Raw genomic sequence first — 18899 nt, 5'->3', positions numbered from 1 at the left:
AATCTCAGCAGAAGGAAGCTGCATAGGTAGAACAAGCAAGAAGAACCACACGGCTCTTTCCCCTGAGTTTGTGAAGCATGTGAGAAAGGAAGAGAAGCCAGCATAGTCCCTCTGTTTTGCATTCATTTCAGAAGCATAGTAAAGCAAATAGTAAAGAGAAAATTAGAACCTGGTTATGAGATGGAGGAAAACTCCACTCCCTCCCCTTTCATTTTCCTGTTAATCTGAAGACGTTAATTGAAATACAGCAGATGGTTACATTCAGCAACCCCCATGAGTAAGTTGCCCAATGAGACCATAAAAGTGTGTGCTTGCAAACTGTTTATTTTGGCTGCTTTGTGAGTGTGTGTGTCTGTGTTTACTTTCATTTAGTGGAAGTGCAGCTGCTGGGGAAGAAGGAAATGAAGACTGTATTCAGGGGAAAAGCACTGCTGCATTTTTATTTATTTTAGAGAATGGGAAAGTCTCCTAGCTTCACCCCCAAAGTCACCAGGCTCCACTCCCAAAGTCCCCAGATACTTTCTAAGTTGGGCCTGGCACCCCAAGTCAGGTTTCACCTTGTCTCCTATGCTTTTTAATATTCCCATGAAGCCAGTGAGAAGGGCATCTGGAAACTGTGCTGAGTTACCACCAATGTGCAGGTGACACTCAGCTGCATCCAGTGCTTCCAGCAAACCCCAGGGAGTGTGGAAACCATGAACAGGTGCCTGACATAGAATGAAGCTTAATCACATCAAAACAGAGGTGCTACTCATCTGGGAATGGGGATATCTCCTGTTCTGGATAGAGATGCACTCCCCCAAAGGTGCAGGTTCATAGCTTGAGGCTGCTGCTGGGCCCAAGCCTCCTATTGGATAGTCATGTGGCAGTAATGACCAGGAACCCCTTTCACCAGGTTTGGCTGGTGAGCCACTGGCAGCCATTCCTGGGCAGGAAAGATCTTGCCACAGTGGTGTATGCCCTGGTAACATCCAGATTAGATTACTTCAATACAATCTAAGTGGAGCTACCCTTGCAGACTGGCTGGAGGTTACATTCCTCAAAATCTCCAAAAATTTCCCAACTCAGAGCAGACAACCCTATTGGAAAAAAAACACCTCTTTTCACAGTTGTCTCGACTGGGAATTATGGCATGGTATGGGACTGGGCTTTTTAAAAAGAAAACATAATTTTGTACTGGATTCTGTTTTTAAAAAAAAAAGATTTTATAGATGTAAAGTTTTATTTATAAATATAAATTGCGAACCACGGTTCATAGTTTCTCATGAACAACCATAAACCACCATTTTCCTGGTTCATGTTCATTCCTAGTGGTGAGGGGGGGGGCTCATTTTGTGGCTTTTTCACTGACATCCCTGATTCTTTGGAACAGCTTATTTTCTCTCTACTACGTTTTAGTAGGGCTTGTGAAATGGTTTTGCTTCAAAGAGTTGTATGTTGATTTTGCTTGCTGAGGAGTTTGGTGAGTAATGTTTTAATGGCAGATATGGTTTTAATTATTTTTACATCTTTAGCTTATATATCACTGTTGTGTTTTATGTTGTAAACTGCCTTGAAATCATGTTTCAAAGGAAAGGTGCACTAGAAATATTTTAACTTAAAGTAAATGAATTAATGAGAATGAATGAACATCCCAAAGGAGCTATTTGAGAGCTATGTATTACTAGTAGGTTGAATTCTTCTGCTAAAAGGGTTCTTCCCACAGAAAAGGAGAGCCATTTTTGTCAATTCCCTCCTCCCTCTTACAGACCCCCAACAGATAGCAATAGATATATCAACAACTATTAGGTATAACAGATTCAAGTACAAACAACATGGATATTTCCATTGTATCTTGTTTGTAAACTTCCCAGAGAAACTTCACTGGCTACTGCAACAGACTGTGAACTCTGAGTGACATACAACACAATCCTAAAATGGTCTATTCAGAATCCTACCAAAGTCTATTTAAGGGGGCTCACTCTCAAGGACAGTGCTCTACCCACTGGTAGTCTTACCCAGCAAGGCAGGTCTTACGTTATTAACTGCATGGAAAAACACATGAAGAACCTGAGAAGGTTGTAAGGAAGAGGGGGTTAAAAAAAAAAACCCACCTCTTGTTGCACAAACTTCTGCAGAAGCAGGTTTTGCACTCCTTTCAATGACAGGGATTATTTGCCTTTGATTTCAAACCATGATACTTCCCCAAAATCTGTCCAAAGACCATTCTGCCCCCCTCCACACAATTCCATTTGCACAGCATTAGTCAGGGTCGTAGACACAAAAGCCTTCTGTATGAATCATTCCATTAAAGAAATAACTAAATTGGCTTCAGCCTAGACCTGTGCCTTTTGAAATACCCTCTAGAAACATCTTATTATTTTACCTGTAATATCAGCAAGAAGCAAAGAGGCATCAGTGTGAATTGTTGCAAAGTAGCAGGCTGTAGTTGTCCCATTCTTGAGAGTTCGTCTCTGTAAAAAGAATTTAAACAATTATTTGCAATTGTTTAAATTTAAACAATTTAAACAATCTCTTGCCTTGAAAATCCTATGAGGTCACCATAAGTTCGCTGCATCATGATGGCACTTTCCACCACCAACAGCATGATCTCAAGTATGTTTTCTCAAAACTACCATCTGGTCAATTAAATGGGACATCCTTCTAGGTAAATGTGTATAGGATTTCTGACTTAGCCTTCTACTTCTTATTACTCTGAACACTGATATTAGTACGGAAGTCCATAACATCAGTTTTAGAGTATACTAGGTATTTTAGTTGCTAGTATTTTAGCCAAAGTTCAATTATGATTTCCACTTCAAGTTTGCAGGAAACCTGTAGTTTACCTTGTATGAATGTATAACAAGCTGTGATTGGTCAAAAACCAGAAAGGGAAAGATGGATTTGAAGCATGCAAGGAGAGGTGAGAGGGAGCATGACAACTCATAGTTCACATAACAGTGAAATATATTCTGGTGTCACATCTGTACTTAAACTTACAAACATAATATGGGCTGCGGTGATATAGCAAACTACTAATGTAGGAGAGTGCTCAGAATAACGCAGACCTCATCATTAAGGTAGGGAGACAATTTACTTACCACAGCTCTAGTGTACACCTCTTCTGCAAAATCACTGTCTTTGTATTTGGTTTCTGTTGGGTAAGTGTATGCCTTCAACCACTGCAAAAGAGGCAGATCTACTCGTGTCCCTGAAAAAGAGTACTGCGGTGCATGGATGTGTGTGTCAACCAAACCAGGCATGAAGAATTCACTGAGAAGGAAAACAATGGGGAAACTGTTTCAGTTTGTAAAACACTGTTTGTATAAGAATCTTATGCCCTTGATCTCTGTGTTTCAACAACATACTTACTCAACAATCCTTGCTATGATAGTAAACTAATAATAAAAAGCTCTGGAATAGTTAGCATCTAAAGATCAAACTTTTATACAGGAATGATGGAATAATTCCTTTTTTACCTGAAGAAGCTGCTGAGTTCATTTGAGCAATGACAGGCATTTAACCCAACCAGCCTACAAGTAATCTGGAAGTCCCATATCACAGTCATAACAGCTTGATGAAGTGACTGAGTGATGGCCCAAGGCTCTCTGAAGTAGCAGCCTGCATGGCAATCATTTGTCCATGAAGGAATGGAAGAGAGATGTAAAAAAATACCAAGACTGTTTGTGCAAATATATGTAGTAGAAAAACAAAAGTTTAATTGCAGACCCTCAGTATATCTGTTACTTAGGGTTGCTAACACTGGGGTGGGAAATTCCTGGAGACTTGGGGGTGGAACCTGGGAAGGGGAGGAAACAGTAGGGATGTTATTCCATAGAGTCCACCCCAAAATGTGTCATGTCCCCCAAGGGAATTGATCATTGTAGTCTTGTAATTTCAGGAGAATTTGAGGTCCCACCTGGAGGTTGGCAACCCTAGTTGTTTCTTCTCCCTTTCTTGCTTCCTTTTCTGTCTCACTCTTCCTCCTTTTTCCAGGATTTCCTGTTTATGTAGTTATATGTTTTTGTATGGAGAAAGTGTTGGATGCATAACAGGCTAAAAAAACTAAGTTTTAAATACAAGGAACTCATATGAGAGATATAAAATTGAGAAGGCTATATTGAAGGACACGGGGAAGCTGGAGAATTAAATGTAGGTAAATATGCACTTGATAATAATTAGCTCATTTAAAGCTAATTATTTTGATCGACACACATTAATAAAATAATTGCAATTAATAAAAAAATGAAGAAATATTACATCTCCAAATATTCTAAGATAGCAATTGTTTACCCTCTTTACATAACAGCATGACTGTTATCCAGAACATTTTTTTTTCAGTTCAGGGTTTTTTCAACTTTTCAATTGGGGGCAGGGGATCCCCCAGTTTGGAGGCCCTCCCCCCACTTCAGGATTATCAGAAAGCTGGGGGGAGGGAAATGTCTTCTGGGCACTCCATTATCCCCTAAGGAAATAAATTCCTATAGAGTATAATGCAGAGTGGATTTGGGGGTAACTGGGGCTAGGGGGGGCTGTTTTTTGAGGTAGAGGCACCAGATTTTCCGCATAGCATCTGGTGCTTCTTATCAAAGCACTCCTCCCAAGTTTCAAAAATATTGGACCAGGGGGTCCAATTCTATGAGGCCCCAAAGAAGGTGCTCCTACCCTTCATTATTTCTAAATGGAGGGAAGGCATTTAAAAGGTGTGCGGTCCCTTTAAATGTGATTATCAGAACTCCCTTTGGAGTTCAATCATGCTTGTTGCCCCCTTGCTCCTGACTCCACCCCCAAAAGTCCCCAGATATCTCTTGAATTGGACCTGGCAACCCTAGCCGTGCCCAAGGTTGTTTAAATTCAGGTCAATTATCACTCAGGAGCTGGTTGTGTGCTCTATATCCCACCAGGAATTGGTTCAGTGCCCTATATCCTATATTCCAAGGACAGTTTTGGTTAAATAATCAGCAGAGAGGCAATGGCTCTCAATGTGCAAATTCACCTTGATTGAAAAAAAGTTACAATGAAATGTAAATGTTAGTTCTACAAGACTTACTTTGTGTCCATAATTTCTGCAGAGTGAGAGACATTTGAAATACTGTGTACAGTTCTAATCTCCATATCTCAAAAAGGACATTGTAGAACTAGAAAAAGTACAGAAGAGGGCAACCAAGATGGTTAGGGGGTCTGAGCACCTTCTCTATTAGAAAAGGCTGAAGAGTATAGGACATTTCAGTTAAGAAAAAAGATGACTAAGAAAGGATTCACTTCAAGGTGCTGGTCATGACCTTTAAAGCCCTATATGACATGGGATCTGTCTACCTTCAGCACCGCCTTTCCCCATATGAGCCCCAGAGAGCACTACATTCAAGCTCTCAAAATCTTCTCATGATCCTGGGGCCAAAAGAAGCTCGGCTGTCTACCACTAGAGCTTGAGCCTTTTCAGTAGCAGCCCCCACCTTGTGGAATGCCCTTCCTGAACCTGCCAGTTCCTCAGGGCCTGCAAGACAGAACTGTTTAAACTGGCATTCAATGTTTAAGGGGAGGCGACCACCATTCCACAGTATCAACAATTTAAACCTACTCCAGTATAAGTGCAGAGCACCAATTAACATCCAGCAACGTTAATTAATATAGTACTAACCAATAATTAGTAATATTGATACCAACTTGGTTTTTTAGGGATTGTAAATTGTATGAAATGATGTTATTGTATATTATGTTTTAACCTCTATGTTGCTTTTAACTGTTGTTAGCCACCCTGAGCCTGTTAGGGGAGGACGGGATATAAATACGATAAAATAAATAAATTCACAATGGTTTATAAAATTGTGCCTGGGGAGGAGAGAGTTGACAAAGATAAATTTTTTCTTCCTCTTCCAAAATACTAGAACGTAAGGGCATCCAATGAAGCCAATGGGCAGAAGATTCAGGAAAGACAAGGAAATATTTCTTTACACAGAGAGTGATTAAAATGTAGAATTTGCAGCCAGAAGATATAGTGATGGCCCCAGGAATAAACAGCTTTAAAGGGGGATTAGATAGATTAATGGAGGATAAATCTCTTAGATTAATGGAGGAAAAGGCTATTAGTCATTGGTGACTGAAGGGAACTTTTACATTCAGAGGCATTAAGCCTCTGTATCCCAGAGCCAGGAGGCAACATCAAGGGAAAGTTTTGGTCTCTATGCCCTATTGTTGGCCCTCCAGAGGAACTGGTTGGCCACTGTGTGAGGAAAGGAAAGGTCCCCTGTGCAAGCACCAGTTGTTTCCGACTCTGGGGTGATGTTGCTTTCACAACGTTTTCATGGCAGACTTTTTACGGGGTGGTTTGCCATTGCCTTTCCCAGTCTTTTTTTTTTACACTTTCCCCCCAGCAAGCTGGGTACTCATTTTACCGACCTTGGAAGGATTAAAGGCTGAGTCAACCTTGGGTCGGCTACCTGAATCCAGCTTCCACCGGAATTGAACTCAGGTCATGAGCAGAGAGTTCAGACCACAGTACTGCAGTACTGCTGCTTTACCACTCTGCGCCACTGGACCTGGTCATGACCTTTAAAGCCCTATATGACCTGGGATCTGTCTACCTTCAGGACCACCTTTCCCCATATGAATCTCACTGTGTGAGACAGGATGCTAAACTAGATGGCCCACTGGTCTGAGTCAGCAGGACTCTTCTTACGTTCTTAAAATGCTCTGCTGTATTTACAGAGACCACCTTGTCCCAATTTCCCCTTTTTATCAAGCCTTATCAGTAAGAGTTTCTTCCCATGAGTACTGGCAGTAGTAGATTTTGACAATCTCAATAAACAGAGAAAACAACCATGAATTGATTGGAAACAAAAATGCATATCCAAGTTTATTATTTAATTTTAATGAGTATTGACTGAATATTGTGTGAATGTGTTGCTCAGCAGGATGTCAGGCAGCATATGCACATATGTGTCTCACGCACACTGAAATCTGCATTCCTTTCTATTGCACAACATGGTAAAACAAAGAGACAACATGCTGCTCTGCCAATTTTCTACTGTGCAGTACAATCTACATTTATTAACTCGGCAGGAGTTTATAGGCAACCTATTGTGGCAAAGCTTTCTAAATGTAAACCAATGAGAACATTCTCTGCCATAGTAAAAGAACATTTCATCTTCAGTACAGACAAACACACCAATTGCAAATGCATTCACTTGGAAAAAAGGCCCATTGATTAAAACTGGACTTTGTTCCAAGTAAATGTATTTAGTATCGCAACCTACAACTGTAATCTCCCGCTTTTGAAAAATGCATAATTTTTCAAAGACAGTGAAAAACAGCAGTGTTTGCAAGCAGAGGGACAGAGAGAGAGGAGGAAAATAATTGTGCAGGCAAGCAGAGAAATTGAAATATAAGAGGGAATACCAAGAATCTTAGGGGGGGGGGTGTGGAACTGAGCCTCAACAAGAATACTCCAGGATTTGTGAAGAAACACAACATCCTTTCCCAAACATGAGCTCACCAAAGGGGAGTGGGGGAGGAAAACCTCTGAGATGTAAATGCAGGAGAAAGTTAATCAGCTGTGTTTCAGTTGTGCCTGGAGTGGGGACCAGCCCATGGGGGGGAGGGGGAGAGAAAAGGACAACACAGCCACACCATGCTGGAAAGAACCAATCACCTCCCCCTTCTCTCACATCAACTTCCATCCCTTCTTGGGATAATTAGCCTAGTGGGCATCTCATGCTCCAGGCCATAGAGACAGCATAAGTAACAACATCCAGCCTATTCACTAACCCAGAGGTGTCAAAGTCATTTGTTACAAGAGCTGGATCTGACATAAAGGTCACTTTGTCCAACTGGCCATGTGTGCCATAAAATGTAATGCCAGATACCAGAAATATAAACTTTATAAAGGACATTTATAAAGGACACCCAATTAATGATATTATTTATTATGCAAAATACAAACAAAAGAAATTAATTCCTAGCTGTGAAAGCAATTGATTTACTGGGGAACTCACAAAAGTCCTACTAAATATATTTAATCATATGCAAGACTAGTCCCAAGGGATACCATAAAAGGGAGGTATCTTACATTTCCACAAAAATTAGTTACTTTTTGTATATATAGCACTTTTAGCAGATGAGTCATCTTTCTTGCAAGTCAATAAGGTAGTTTTTCAACACTTCTCCATATGCCCAGCCTCAGCAGCTGAGCACAGCTAAAATCTGCCTCTTCTTCTTTATTTCCTTCCCCCCCACATCCTCTGAGGATCTCAAGAAGGCACACTAAACTCACCCCTCTGCTATCCCATTCCACCAACAACAACTCTGTGAGGAAGGTCAGACTGAGTGACTGGCCCCAGGTGACATAGGTCAGGGGTCCTGAACCCCCAGGCAGTGGACTAGTCCTGGTCTGCAGCCTGTTAGCAACCGGGCTGCACAGCCCCACTGCCCTGACCCCCCGCAGCACCTCACCCCCTGTCCCCCCTGCAGCACCTCCTCCTCCCTCCGTTTGCAAAAGTTTAAGGCTGGGGAAATGCCTCCCTGGCTCTTTAAAGGCTGACCCCCCCCCCCCTGCCAATCGGCAGGGGAAACCGCAACAGCAGAGTGAATGACCCGTGGATAAAGCACTTTGAGCATTCAGGAATAGATTTTAATAAATGTTAATATTATTAATAAATTCATGTTGACAAAAGGAAATTAAAATAAATGCCTACTTGTTACTGAGCTCCCGTATTTCAGATATTTTGAACCCCCACTTCTTTGCCAATTTCTCCTGTTCTTCAACTGGTTCAAAAAAGGCAATCTAAAGAGGGGAGAAAAAATAAGATACTGGATTGTGTACATTTCATACAAATTTGCATATGTGCTTCATATTAACTTAAAACATTTAATTAGAGTAGAATAGTAAACTCTCCTGATGGCTATTGTATGCCGTCAGCCTCAATATCCCACCTTCAGTAAGGGGATATAAATGTTACCAGCTTTCCAGAGTTATGTAGAATTAACTGAGGTAATTGATGTAATGTGTTTGTACACCCCAAAAGTGTGATGAAAATGCTAAGAATTATATTGGATTGAATCCAACCAGCTATCATTGGAAGGAACTAACAGATGTGAATTTCACAATATTCTCCTCTCCCAGATGTACCCAGAGTTGCAGAACCCACACAAAAAGCCAGGGAGGGGGAGTTATGTGGGGAAAGGAGTAAAATAATTCCTCCTCCCTCATCTGTCAATGGAACCACACTTGCAGATGGAGGGTGATTTTACATGTTCTTTAGCTCCCTGCTTCTTGTAGCTTTTCATGCAAGTGGTTCTACAATAATCTTTCCTGAAGTAAAAGGAACTACTGAGGGAGGAGAGCACAGGAGAAATTGAAGCATCTTCTGCTGATGGCTTCCATAAAGGAAAAAGCAGGAAAAAAAGGTAATATTTAGTGTCAGAATGGGACACTCTACTCATATTAATACTTTAGATTCCTCATGTGAGCTGTCCAGGTTTGTGGCAAATTACATCCGCTGTTGCAGAGGCAGGCTGTGGATAGACAGGTTGCTTACCTGTAAATGTAGATTTTCGAGTGGTCATCTGTGCATTCACACTCATGGGATAGAGCGCCTGTGCTGATCCCCGAATCGGTACCTAAAAAGCCTGGGATTTTTTCATGCTCGGCACCAACGGGCATGCGCAGGCGTCCCAGTGTGCATGCTCACCGGCGCCAGCATGAGGATCCTGCCAGTTCCTTCCTGACTGCTGGAAGCCCCTACTGGAGGGAGACCGTCAGCAGTGGGGAAGGAGGGCGGGTAGTGTGAATGCACAGATGACCACTCAAAGATCTACAGTTACAGATAAGCAACCTGTCTATCTTCTTCGTGGTCTCTGTGCTTCACATTCATGGGAGATTAGCAAGCAAGACATACCTGGAGGCGGGAAGACGGTCAACCAGAAGAGACAGCTTGCAGCACCGCAGCTCCCAGACGAGTCCTCTGTTGAGCATGCACGTCCAGCGCGTAGTGCTTCATAAAGGTATGCGGAGAGGACCAGGTGGCAGCCTTGCAAACATCCGTCAGGGAAATGCCTTTCAGGAACACCACCGACGTCGCCATCACTCTTGCAGAGTGTCTGCGAATAGGCCCAGGTAACGGCTTCTTAGCCCACAAATAACACAGTTTAATAGTCTCAGTGAGCCATTTCAAAAGCCGCTGAGACAAGATCCTGGAACGTAACTTAGGAGCAGCATAAGAAACAAAAAGCTGCTGGTCCTTCCAAAAACTCTTGGAGCGACTTAAATAAAATAATAAAGCACGCTTCACATTTAGAGCATGCAACCTATGTTCCTCATCCGAGGAAGGTGTAGGATGAAAAGTGGGCAACCAAACTTCTAAGTTGAGGTGGAACTGAGAAACCACCTTGGGGAGAAAAGAAATATCAGGAGCTAACAACACTCCAGCCTCCTGAAAAACTAGATATGGGTAGTCACAACACATAGCCATGAGCTCCCATGCACGGCATGCTGATGTGATGGCTACCAAAAAAGCAGTCTTCCAAGTTAGAAGCTGTAACAAACATGTGGCCATCGGCTCAACAGGACGTCGAGTCAGCCTGTCCAACACTAAAGTCAAATCCCACAACTGTGGGGTGATCTCGATGGAGGATGAAGCCTAAGCAAACCCTTCTAAAAACCTCTTAGAATGAGGGTGTGCAAAAACAGAGTGCCCCTCAACTGGTTCATGGAACGCAGTAATTGCTGCCAAATAAACCTTGATGGAAGAAAAAACAAGGCCAGCATCCACCAGAGATAACAAAAACTCAAAAATTACTGACAATCCCACCCTTTGGGGTGAAACTGAGGGATCAATTAAGAACTGCAGAAACCTCTGCCACTTCCTATCATAGGAAGCGCAGGTAGAAAGTTTCCTGCTGTTCAAGAAAACATGTTGGACTCTGCTCAAGAACCCACAGAGTCGATGAACCACGCTGTCAGCTTCAGGTGGGGCACGTTGTGATGGAATACATGACTGTCCTGAGCTAAGAGAAGGTCCGGTTCCACTGGAAACTGGTAGAAGACCCCCCTCGCCAGTTGGAGCAGGATCGGGAACCAGTTCTGGCGAGGCCACCAGGGAGTCACCAGGATACAGCATAGTCTCTCTCTTGCGATCTTGTTGACCACCCTCGTCAGTAGTGGCAGAGGTGGGAACAGATAAAGGAACTGACCTTCACACGGGAACAGCAGACCATCTCCCAACGACTCTGGATCTGAGCCCTCTCTGGAGCAAAAGAGGACACTTCCGGTTTTCGGCTGTGGCAAAGACATCCACCTGAGGATACCCCCAGAGCTGAAACATGGGTTGAAGGAAGCGCCACTGTAACTCCCATTCATGCGGGGAAGCCGCACCCCTGCTGAGGGAGTCTGCTTGCAAGTTGAGGACCCCTGGGAGATGCGCTGCCTTCACAAAGATGTCATGGTCCAGGCACTCCAGCCACAGATCCAGTGCCAGCACACAAAGCCGTCGAGAGACTGTCCCTCCCTGTCTGTTGATGTAACACAGGGCAGTGGTATTGTCTGTTAGCAGAGCAACAATCTTCCCTGCCATCATGGGGCGGAAAGACCGAAGAGCAAAGTGAACTGCCAGCAGTTCCAAGTAATTTATGTGGCAGTGAGTCAATTTCAAAGGCCAAGGACCCCCCACACACAGATCATCCATGTGGGCCCCCAACCCCATAAAGACGCATCTGTTGTGATAGTCACAGTTGGTGCAGGTAGATGGAAGGAAGCTCCCTGACAAATGTTGTCCTTTGACTTCCACCATTGCAGTGTCACAGGTGGAATTACAAACTTCTTTCGAGGTGCAACCCATAACAGGCGAAACTGACGAAGAAACCAAAGCTGTAGGCCTCTCATCCTCAGCTTTGCAAAGAGCAGCACACTTGTAGTCACAGCCATCAGCCCCAGCATCCGCTGCAGCTGCTGTGCCGCACCCCACTTTCGACTCTGCAGAAGTTCGACAAGGTTGATAATGTCCATCGCTCTCTGCTGAGGCAGAAACGCACGATGAAGGTTCATATCCAGCAAAGCCCCTATGAACTGAACTGTCCTTGATGAAGTAAGGTGTGATTTCTCCAAATTGACCTGCAGACCCAAGGTGTCGAGAAGACGAAGAGTGATGGCAATGTGGGATGACAAACTCTCTTTCAACTCTGCCACAAGGAGCCAGTCGTCGATGTATGGAAAGATGACTATCCCTTGAAGCCGGAGATGGGCAGCCACAATGCTCATCATCTTCATGAATACCTGAGGTGCAGTGGACGGACCGAACGGAAGAGCCTTGAACTGGAAGTGCTGAGAACCTACTGCAAACCAAAGGAAACGTCTGAACTCAGGATGGATGCTGACGTGGAAGTATGCATCCTTGAGGTCCAGCGTTGCCATCCAATCCCCTTGGTTGATGAGGGGCAGAATTGTTTGCAGAGTGGACATTCTGAACTTCTGGTACAAGATGAATTTGTTCAGATTCCGAAGATCCATGATTGGACTTAGACCCCTGTCCCACTTGGGAACCAGGAAGTAACGAGAGTAGAAGCCTCCCGTCCTGGCCTCCATAGGGATCGTCTCTATGGCTTCTTCTGTAAGAGGTTGCTCACCTCCACCAGCAGAGGTGGGGAAGGGGGAATGGTAATTACCACAGATTGGTTCGGAATCTGAGCAAAATCTATTTTGTAGCCTTCCGCTACGATGGAAAGCGCCCACCTGTCCGTAGTGATGGACTCCCAGGCTGACAGGAATGGGCGGAGGTGGATAGACGAAGTGGAAGAGGGGACGCATGCTGCCAGAAAGTCAAAGGCCCTGCTTTTGAGGCGAGTGCCCTTGGACTTGCCAGTGGTCTGTGCTGAAGCATAACAGTTTCTGTTGTTCCCCCTGTATGGGGACCTACTCTCAGGTTGAGCAGAGCGAGGTCTCCAGTGCTGTTCCGGGGAGAACTTTTGGTATGGCTTTTTTGCCCAAGGCTTGTGCCACTGTTTCTGTCTTGCAGCTCTGGAAGATGCCGGTATGCCCAGGTTCCTGGAAGTTTTTATACTTTTATCCATTTCCTGGAGTGCATTGTCAGTGGTAGAGCTGAGCAGGCCTTCGCCCTCGAAGGGGAAATGTTCAACAAAGGTCCTGGTGTCCTGCTGGAGAGCCGTGGATCTGAGCCAGGAGTGGCAGCGGAGGCAGACAGCAGAAGTGATGGTCCTTGCTGAGACGTCGACCATGTGCTTCGCTGCAGCCAGTTGTTGTTTGGCTACAGCAAAGCCTTCCTTCTGCAACTTCTTTGCAGCCGACCTCTTCTCCTCACTCAGGGAAGACAGGAGGGGGGTTAGTTGTTCCCACACTGAGTATTGGTATCTAGCCATGCACACGGCATAGTTAGATACCTTTACTCCCAGCACCCTAGCAGAATAGAACTTTCTCCCGACGTTATCCAGCTTCTTTCCCTCCTTGTCTGGCGGAGAGGAGTGCGTCTTGCGGGCCTTTGATGAGGAGGAAACAACCACCGAATTTGGCTTTGGGTGTGTAAACAAGAGCTCAGCCCCAGACTCTTGGATATGGTACATATAGTCGAACCTTCTCGATGACACAGGTGTAGAAGCAGGCTTCGCCCAGGGCTCCTTCACCGCCTGTAGGATGACCTTCATCACCGACAGGGCAACCGCTGTAGACGTATCCCGCTGCATGATGTCGAACACGTTATCGTCTACAATGGGTTGTGGCTGTGTCACTGGAAGCGAGAGGGAGAGTGCCATCCTCTTCACCAGGTCCCCGTACGACTTCAGATCCTCCGATGGTGGGATGGGAAGATCCTCAACCGTATGAGACACTGGGGAAGGTTCCAAAGCCCGGTCCGAATCGTCGGTACCGACCTCGGAGTCCGATGATGAAGACTCTCTGTGTAGAGAGCGGTCTGAGAGAACCAGAGTAGACTCTCTGATGGGCGACCGGATCGACACCGACAACCGAGGTTGGACTTCCTCCACCACCATGCCACATCTGTCAGGCAGGACAGAGATTGATGCCGAAGGACGCCATCTAGAATGTTGAGACAGCCTGGACATGTGGGATGCCTCGGACTGCTGGTCCCAGTCTGTGAACTCGCGAGGAGGGTACCATTGGTATGGTGGGTAGGGATAAGCATAAGGAGGCCATTGGCGCTGCTCCCATGGTAGAAGCGGTGGGAAGCGACGAGCTACTGTAGTCGGTTCCAGCTCTCTCCGGCCTCTCGCCTGATCTATCGGTGCCGAAGGTTTCATCGGCGCCGACACCTCCACCTCTGAGACCGAGTCATTCTCACTGCGATGCCTGGACCCTGAAGAGTGGGAGCGCTGAGTCAGGTCGATCTCTTGCTCCAATGCCGATAGGCGCAGCTGCAAAGCACTGCCTCTCGACACCGAAGGGCTATGACGTGGGGACACCAAGATCTTTCTCGGTGGAGCTGTCAATGCCGAAGCATCATGTAAAGGCAAAGGGGTATGGGATGGTCTCTTCTTCCGCTTCTCCTTCGATTTCACCTTCTTCAGCACGGATGATCAGGTCCCCAAGTCATCCCGACACCTCTTAGCCGGGGTGTCCACTGACCCTTCAGAAGGCCGTTTCGTGGAACGCCCGCACTCGACCAGCATCTCGGTCTTGATCAGCAAAGTCTCAGCCGATGTGACTGTCAGGGCCGTGGCCTCACCCATCGGTACAGACGGGCCCGATGCCATCTTTTGAGGACGAAGTGCCGACTCAACCAAAGCCGCCGAAAGTCTCGCCGCTCGATCATTACGAGTTTGCTTGGAGAAACTCAGACAGTGTGTGCAAGAATCGACACGATGTCCCTCGCCCAGACAGAGGAGACAGAGGGAATGGCCATCGGGGGTGGGGGGCAATCTTCTTCCCACAGGAACGGCACCTCTTAAAAAACCCCAACGTCTTTCCATAGATGCCCAGGGAAAAAACCCACACAGGAAAGTCTCTGAGGCGGAAAACATGGGGGAAAAACCGAGCCCAGAAGGGCAAGTCCAACAAACTCTTTTTTTATATATAAACAACACTAAATATCTAACAACTAACTAACTAACTACACTAAGAAAATAACAAACGGGCTATATACAACAGGCAAAAAAAGCAATCCAAGATTACTTTACCAACTTAGGTACCAATTCTGAGATCCTCTCAGCGCAGCAGTCAGAAAGGAACTGGTGGGATCCTTGCACTGGTGCCGGCGAGCATGCACACTGGGATGCCTGCGCATGCCCGTTGGTGCCAAGCGCAAAAAAATCCCGGGTTTTTTAGGTATCAATTCGGGGATCGGTGCAGGCGCTCTATCCCATGAGTGTGAAGCACAGAGACCACAAAGAAGATCTTCCACATTTTTGAAAATCTACACCAACTAATCTTCCATGTTTGTTTATTTTTGAAATCATTTGACAGCAGTGAGTTATTGTAATAGAAAATGCTCTGTATTCTAAATATGATGAATATACTAAATATTTAATTCTAACATGCTAGCTTTTCTTAGTGGGGCTAGGCCTCACTGGTTCATCATTTGCTTTGCATGCAGAAGGCTCTAGATTCAATTCCTTACATCCCCATTAGAGAATCACAGGAAACAGGTGTTGGGAAAGATCTTCTGATTGAGACTCTGGAAAGCTGCTGGCAATCAGAATGGGTTGAGCCAGACTGACCAATGGTCTAACTACATATAAGACAATGTCATATGTTTGGTAAGCTATACAGGATTTCCCCTTCATGACCGGCAAACAAGTACTTTCCCTGATAGTTTACAATATGTCAATAAGTTTACATTTATTAAGTAATGAATTCATCAGTTAATGTTCAGACCCACTGCGGATTTAAAACCTACTCAACAGTTCACATTAATATTTACTAAGCCTTCAAGTGGAACCTGGAGATCCCCCAACATTATAGATCATCTCTAGATTGCAGAGATCAATTCCCCGGGAGAAAATGGATGCTTTGGAGGGTGGACTCTATGGCATTGTATCCCACTGATGCCCCTGTCCTCCACAGGCTCCATTCCCAAATCTTCAGGAGTTTCACAGACAGGATGTGACAACCCAACCCACATCCCCTGCTGATGGCCAGGAAGACTTGGCAATCCTAGTATTTACTTTCCCAAAAAATCATTTGATTTTTCTCTTAACACTGAATAACTGTTAGGAGATGCATCTTGCATAATTCACAAAATATTGTTTTTAATTAATCCATCCTTTACTCAAGCATTGGGTTGGACTCAAATATAAATATTTGCTGCTGATCATATTAAATAGAAACTTTTGAATTATTCACTAAGAGTTCACACAAGGCAACAGCTCTGTTTTTTTTTTAAAAAAAATATTATTCAAAGTGGCATGTTTTGGCATATGCATACACACTATCTAATTACTTAACAGATGCATATGCTTTATAACTCAGATTTTCTGATGAGCAATAAAAGAAATGCCACAGATATACTGAAGTCAAACTGGAAGCAGAATGACTAATGCCACTTACTGAAAACAAACTAGCTAACTAGAATGTGAAAGAAAGGCAAGTAACACCAGATGGCAAGCCCTAGAAGCAGGCTTGTTGTCATGGAAAAGGAGCTGCCTGTACAGTATTCTTAGCAAGGTATGTTGCAATGGTTGAGCCCTGCAGTTGCAGAATTGCTATACCATAATAATAAAAATGCCACTTTGGTAAGAAAGATAATGTATAGACAACAAAGACAACCCTGGTTTTTGAATATTAGCCTATTCAGGATAATGAAGCAAAGGTCCATTCAAACATGAATGTTAAACATTGTTTGGTTTCTTATCACTAGATCACTCAAAGCCTTGCAGCTGAACCTGTCAACTAACTCCACAGCAAAATTGTGGTTTGACATGGTCATATGAATATTCTGCATCCAATGTTGGGCAAGCAATCTACTCAAGACTACCCAGAATCATACTCAGGTCTGTTCAATGGGGCTTACTCTCCTATAAATGACCTTAGGATTCCACTATTAAATAGGGTTGCCAACTTTCAATGTAGTCCTTCAAGCTGTCCCCTTAATATACATTTGATCTGCAACAATATAAGGTGATATTATTTACCTCCATCACCATGGAAGCTTTTATCTACCAAGGTCCACAACATATCTATTTAAAGGGGAGAACACTTTTCTGCTAGCCAATTAGTAACTTTACTGTTAGGGTCTCATTCACATTCAAACCATCATTTGATGCTGTAGTTATACATGTACATGGAAACCAGTCCATGGATTGCCAGATACCAACTTATGTGTCATATGCAGCTTGTACATTAATTTTCATAGTTTCAGTAACCTGAAGATATGTCTACTGGTCTATATATAACCATGGTGTTCTTTCAATGAAACATATTATTCATGGAAGTGAAGGCAGCAATTTCTACCAATTCCCTCTCTCACTGTAGACTCCCCCACACATTTTGCCCTATAGAAGAAGAAGAATTGCAGATTTATACCCCGCCCTTCTCCTTGAATCAGAGACTCAGAGCAGTTTACAATCTCCTATGTCTTATCCCCTCACAACAGACACCCTGAGAGGGCTCTCCTCACAACAGACATCCTGAGAGGGCTCTCACAGTAGCTGCCCTTTCAAGGACAACCTCTGCCAGAGCTATGGCTGACCCAAGGCCATTCCAGCAGGTGCAAGTGGAGGAGTGGGGAATCAAACCTGTTTTCCCAGATAAGAGTCCGCACACTTAACCACTACACGAAACTGGCTCTCAGTGAGGGTCTCTTCCCAGGACCAAATTTCAGGGAACTACAGGAGGAGAAAGAAATTGGAAAGTTCTACTTTGCGAAGTTCATTAATGGTTGGGTACACTTCACTGTTATGACTATTTTATAACTATTGTAATTGCTGTACAGCTTTTTGATTACTAATTTATTTTATGAAATGATTGAGTTGTTAAATATCTAGCATACAGAAACTTGTGGGATGCAAGAAAGAAGACTTTGGAACTGAAAGAGTCTGGAGTCCCATAGCAGAGATCTCATGATAGATCCAGTTCCAGGGGGATAGACATGTTAGTCTGTTGCCACAAAAAAAAAAAACACCTTAAAAACTAATGTTTACTGAAACATAAGCTTTTGTAGGCTAGAGCCTACTTCAACAAATGAATAAAATGTATGCAGCAAACAGAAAGGGGAAAATTGAAATGCAGATTGTGATTTTTCTATGCAAAATTAAAACCCGCATAAATTGGGTGACAATTCACACTGGCTGTAGTTGTTGATAACAAGTAACCTACTTATACTAAGCAATTTAACACCTGCAGTGGCTAAGAAAAAATATAAGCTCTCTTTAACTCTTTGTTGATAGAATAATTCTAATTCAGCAATTTTTCTTGAAAGTCACCTCCCACCTTACCTCTGAAGGCAGGGAGCATGACGGTCAGGGCTCAAGAGGCGGACCTTAACTGGCAGGCTAGATAGTAGGGGAGGAGATGGTCCTGAGTTACAAAAGGCAGAAGGGCAATGGGAAAGTCCCAGAGTGAACTGGTGGAAATGGCATTTAAAAGTGTATATGAACAGAAAGAAGGAGAAAGAGGAAGATGAGGAGGAAAAACTAATGAAAAGGCAGGCAGCCTGGTCAGAAAGTGGGGCGGAGAGGATTTTCCCCTCTATGAAGGGAGAGGAAAAGAAGAGGCCCTCTCACTAATAATATGTGTGCCATCAGGCCACTGGAAGAGAGAGTGCTCCAAGCTCAAGGACAAAAGGGCTACTGAAGGAGGCTTTGGAAACTTTCATGTGATAGCAGATGAGGTAAAGGATGAGTGACAGTGCTAGGGTTGATGGGCTGGCAGGCTCAAGTTCAATGCCCCCCCTTGCAGGAACCCTGGGATCCTTGGACATTGTTGTTTGAGTAGATACCCAGCATTGGAGGATGGGTGAAAAGGG

The 18899-nt window shown here is 44.2% G+C and overlaps 1 protein-coding gene across 1 annotated transcript in view; it reads right to left on the bottom strand.

Moving 5' to 3' along the window:
* The window catches only part of GDA (guanine deaminase), a 68186-nt gene that overhangs the window by 35302 nt on the left and 13985 nt on the right, over nucleotides 1–18899 (bottom strand). Inside the window, exons 2-4 of the mRNA XM_060236407.1 lie at nucleotides 8670–8758; nucleotides 3081–3252; nucleotides 2366–2453 (exon numbers count right to left, since the gene is read on the bottom strand). Coding sequence (XP_060092390.1) covers nucleotides 2366–2453; nucleotides 3081–3252; nucleotides 8670–8758 — 349 coding nt within the window. The remainder of the gene's footprint in view (nucleotides 1–2365; nucleotides 2454–3080; nucleotides 3253–8669; nucleotides 8759–18899) is intronic.

The sequence above is a fragment of the Heteronotia binoei genome, chromosome 4, assembly GCF_032191835.1.
Source record: "Heteronotia binoei isolate CCM8104 ecotype False Entrance Well chromosome 4, APGP_CSIRO_Hbin_v1, whole genome shotgun sequence".
NCBI classification, from domain to species: Eukaryota; Metazoa; Chordata; class Lepidosauria; order Squamata; family Gekkonidae; genus Heteronotia; species Heteronotia binoei.
Note: the sequence above shows the minus strand (reverse complement) of the source record. Positions and strands in the feature narration are given on the sequence as shown.